Source organism: Galendromus occidentalis, unplaced genomic scaffold, assembly GCF_000255335.2.
Source record: "Galendromus occidentalis unplaced genomic scaffold, Mocc_1.1 scf7180000077544, whole genome shotgun sequence".
NCBI lineage: Eukaryota > Metazoa > Arthropoda > Arachnida > Mesostigmata > Phytoseiidae > Galendromus > Galendromus occidentalis.
In genome coordinates this window covers 8587-13470 of record NW_003805532.1, presented here as the reverse complement: position 1 = coordinate 13470, position 4884 = coordinate 8587, and the positions used below count along the sequence as shown (strand labels likewise).

Here is a 4884-nt window from a genome sequence, read left to right as displayed (position 1 = left end):
TAATTTTAGCCCATACTGTAACAAGCTAATTTTGAGACCAACGATGCACGCCAGATCACGTCAGAGACTGCTCTTTGCAGCCAGCATTTATTGGAGATGGTGGTTGGAACGCGCTCCCCCTGGGCGCGCCATTATTTAAATCTGTTACATCCTTTCTCTTTTATAATTGACATTATTGTAATTCGAACAATTATTGTCCTTTTATCGATTGATCTGATTTCTTATTCGTTCAGATCTTCGCAGTACTGGTCGTTGAGCTGGTTGTATCCTTTCGGCTGTCGTCCTCTGCGGTGGTGGTATGGTGACGTGATCTGTTCGAACATGGACTTGTGTTCGTCTGGCTGTGGAGCCGCTCGCACTCTCTTGGACGATGTATGATCTCGGCACCGAAAGGACTTCCACTACCCGCCCTGGGTACCATTGTTTGTCCTTCTGGCTCAAGATCCTCACTCCATCGTTTACTTTGAAGGACGGTCTCGCGCGCGCTGTCCGATCATGATAGAACTTTTGTTTGTCCCTTTCTTTCTTTAGCTCTTCCTGAACTATCTTAGGGTCTTTTACTTGTGGATCTAGCAAGCTTTCATGACAGGGAAGCGTTGTACGCGGTTGTCGTGACATGAGTCGTTGAGCAGGAGAGCCCAATGCCTCGGTCCGGGGAGTCGCTCTGATTTCCAGCAGTGTGTTGTAGAACTGAGGCGTCCCGAACTTGACTTTCATCAGAATCTTCTTCACTTCCTGGACTCCTCTCTCGGCCATCCCATTGGATTTCGCGTACATCGGGCTGCTTGTCGTGTGCTTGATGTCATACTCCTTGAATAGCGCCTTGACTTCGTGGCTTGCGTAATTTGTGCCGTTGTCGGATCGAAACTCTCTCGGATAACCATGTCTTTGGAATACTTCCCAAAGCGCCTTGATTGTCTGTTTCGCACTCAGGTCGCTCAACTGGGTTACCTCGAGAAAGAAACTGTAATGATCCACGATCACCTGGTAGTATTTTCCCTCATGGAAGAGCACATCGGCGCTCACTATCTCCCATGGACGCCGCGGTATCTCACCCTGAATAAGGGGTTCCTTTTGCACTTGTCTATGATGTTGTTGGCATAGATGACACGTTTTGACTTTCCTTTCTATGTCGGCGTTGATTGCTGGCCAGTAAACTGCAGGACGAGCTTTCAATTTCATTTTCTCTATTCCACTGTGACCAGAATGCAATTGTGACAACACCTCTGCTCGCTTGGACTGAGGTACTACGATCCTGTTCGATCGCAGCACCAGACCGTCCTGGCAATGGATCTCTTCTCTGTATGGCCAGTATTGCTGAGCCGGGATCGGTACTAGCTTTTTATCCGATGGCCACCCTCGTTCATATAGATTTTTTAGGGCTGTCAGCGACGCGTCTGCTCGCGTGGCCTCCTCGTAATCCCGATGTCTTTCTTGAGAGATTGCTAGGCTTGCCACCCATTTGACGTGAATATTCGGTTCGACTTGCTCTTTCGGATGGAGTCTTGATAGAAAGTCTGCGACTGGAATTTCTTTCCCGGGCCTGTATGTTACTTTGAGTCCATACCTCTGGAGATTTAACCAGTGCCCCTGTAAGTTGCATGGGACGTTATCGAATGCTTTTTTGAATATGTTCTCAAGGGGTTTATGATCCGTTTCCACGGTTATATCTGGATGACCTCCAAGGTAGTAGCGATACTTTGCACAGCCGTTGACAATGGCGATCATTTCTTTCTCAATTTGCGGTATCTTTTTCTGCGCTTGAGTCAGGGCTTTACTGGAATACGCAACCGGCTTCCCTTCCTGGAAGAGGCATGCACCTACCGCGTACTCCGACGAGTCCACCGATAAAACCACCGGCAGACCCGGATCGAAGTATCGCAGCACTGGTGCTGACACCAAACACCTCTTCAGGCCCTCGAACGCTTCTTGGTGTTGCTGAGTCCATTCAAAGACCACATCATCCTTCACAAGTTGTCTCAGCATTCGCGTTTTTTCCGAGAGACCTTCTACGAATTGGCCGACAAAGTTGACCATTCCCAAGAATCTCTGTATCTCTTTTTTGCTTTGTGGCGCCTCAACTTCCTCTATGATTCGTATGCGTTCAGGATCAATGTGGAAACCTTGCCTAGTTAGGATGTGTCCCAAATACTTCACTGAAGTTTGGGAGAAGTGGCATTTCCCGGGATTTAACACCATGCCAACTCGACTGCATCTTTCGAGAACTTGCTTCACTCGCTCGTCGTGTTCTTCCTTCGTGTTGCCCCACACGATCAGGTCATCAATGTAGGGCACCACCCCAGGCATGTCTCCGAAAAGGTCATCCGTTGCTCTCTGAAACTCATCAGTAGCCGTCAAGATTCCAAATGGGAGTTTCATAAACCTGAATCGTCCCCAGGGCGTTGTGAAGGTGCATAAGTAGGATGAAGCAGTGTCCAGCTTCAGTTGCCAGAATGATTCATTTGCGTCAAGAGTCGTGAAGTATGCAGCTTTGTTGAGTTTGCATTGTATTTGCTCGAATCGTTTTATGGGGTGAGGTCCCCTCCTCAGTGCCCTGTTGAGATGTTGTGGATCGAGGCAAAGCCTGATCTTTCCGTTCGCCTTAGGAACCACGACGATGTTACTCACAAATAGTGTCGGTACGCTGACCTTAGCGATGACACCCTTTTGCAACATTCGACGTAGCTCCTGTTTGACAGAGTCTTCGTACGCAACCGGGATTCTTCGACACGGACTGATGTGTCCCTCACAGTTTTCTTTGAGTCGCAGTTGCACTTCTACTCCCTTGATCTCTCCAACGCCTTGAAAAACCTTTGGAAACCTTTTTATCCACTGGTCGCTCCCCGGATTCTCACTCATTCCTCGAATTCTCTTTATCAAACCGATCGTCTCAGCCGCATCACCACTGATCGTTGGCGCAAGTCCTTCCTTGACTACGTAGAACCTCTCGTAGCACTTTCGTTTCCGGTACGCCAATGGCATTGTGATTGTCTCTCCCGTCGCATGCTCGTCTCCGAAATATGAGATCAATTTCGTTGTTGTTTTCATTCGTTTGACGTTGTGGTTGCTTTGTATGAGCTGCTCTACCAGACAATTTGGCAGAACGCTACACTCAGCTCCTGTGTCAATCACTACCATCACCTTCTCATTTCCGATTTTGACGATTTCTTTCCACTTCGATGTGCTTGCCTTAATTTGGCGCACCGCACACTTCTCGTCCACCATTTTCATTACCGCGTTGATAGCGAACATCTCGGAGCCTTGCTCATCGTATCCATCCTCTACGTCACTGTCTTTACCATCTTCTTGTATCATGAATACCTTCTTTCTTCGATCTTGAGTTCTGAGGTAACATTCTTTTTTGAAATGACCTGGTTTGCCACAAAGGAAACACAGTCTTTCACTTCGGTGGGTTGACGTTTGTTTTTGTCCATAGGCGCGGCCATGTTTGTTATTCCAGCCACCATTCATGCCGGTTGGTCTACGCTGCGGCTGGAAACCAGCAACTGTGCTCTGCTCACTTTCGGCTTTAGAGATCACTGTTTGGCTCCTTTTGCTGCTTTCATGTGACTGACATTTCTCAATGATTCTGTTTAGAGATGCGTCCTTCAATAGCAACTCTCGTTGTAGCTCCTTGTCTTTTAGACCGATGATTAGTTGACTCCGTATCAATCTGTCAATTATTGACACTCCATCCGATACGTCCATGAATCTGCATGCTGTTGCCGCTTGGCGCACACGTCCGAGATACATGTCAAACGATTCACCCTCACGCTGTATGAGACTCCCCCCCCAGAATTTGAAATCCAGGAGCGTTTTCGTCGATTTCTTGGTGCACCTTTTGTCGATTTCCTCCTTGATGTCATTGGCCGACATCGCTGAAACGTCCACACCGAGTCCCTTCAACCACCTTCTTGCTGGTACACCCAAACATGACAGAAATGTTGCCTTGAAGATGGCTTCCCCTTGTTCCTGAAGCCGTGTCACCGTTGTATAGATCTGGAAGTCACTTTTGAAGTCTTTCCAGTTTTCATTTACGTCGGCTGAGTCTACGTCAAGTTGCGGTGGGGGCGTCACGTTCACAATTGTCGTCGATGGCACCAACTGTACCGGATTTGGCAGAATGCCTTGCATTGGGTTTTGCATCATGACTTGTGCTTGTGCCGACGCCTGAGCTTGAGTCTCCGCATGAGTCTGCGCCTGAGCTTGAGCCTGGGTCTGCATCGGGGTTGCCATCGTCGTCACGTTCAGTCGAGCTGGCGTCAAAATTCTTCGATTGGATCCACTTCTTGACACCATGTAACAAGCTAATTTTGAGACCAACGATGCACGCCAGATCACGTCAGAGACTGCTCTTTGCAGCCAGCATTTATTGGAGATGGTGGTTGGAACGCGCTCCCCCTGGGCGCGCCATTATTTAAATCTGTTACACATACAATAATCATTCCCCCGAATTCTTGTGCCCAAATTCCAATTAGAATAATCAAAGCTGACGCCAACAATAACCAAGGTACATATTGCATCTCGGCCAGCGAATCTCTAAAGAGAAGCCCACAGCCCCACAGCTCAGCCTAGCTAATTGTGTGGTGAACGTAGATAACGGCCAGTCTGGCCTGTGGATCAGTAACGTCTCGGAGAGCAGAGCAACGATTCCGGCCAGCATGACTGTCGGCATCGGCTGCCAGCATCGTCAGCCGCCGCAGGTATTCACACTAACCTCCGCCAGCCGCGCGCAAACTCGGCAACCAGGGACAAGCTCAAGCTCCCTCTCCGCCGGCCGAGGCGAATATCGACACGCAGAGCGATCCCAGACCAACGCACATCAAAATGTCAACAAACAACATCGGCGCACGCAAATCGAACGCGCAGTGAATAGTGATCTGT

The 4884-nt window shown here is 48.8% G+C and overlaps 1 protein-coding gene across 1 annotated transcript; it reads right to left on the bottom strand.

The window, feature by feature from the left end:
- Positions 1-221: 221 nt before the first annotated feature.
- LOC108864953 (uncharacterized protein K02A2.6-like) lies at positions 222-4236 on the bottom strand. Its single transcript, XM_029112936.1, has 2 exons — positions 406-4236; positions 222-311 (listed from the first exon to the last, which is right to left on the bottom strand). Exons 1-2 carry the CDS (start codon positions 4234-4236, stop codon positions 222-224), a joined length of 3921 nt encoding a protein of 1306 aa, XP_028968769.1.
- Between the last annotated feature and the right edge of the window lie 648 nt (positions 4237-4884).

Coding starts and splice junctions, on each gene's coding strand:
- LOC108864953 (XM_029112936.1), bottom strand. CDS start 4,236: ATGGCAACCCCGATGCAGACCCAGGCTCAAGCTCAGGCGCAGACTCAT. Junction 312..405: donor AACAATGGTACCCAGGGCGG/GTAGTGGAAGTC, acceptor ATGTTCGAACAG/ATCACGTCACCATACCACCA.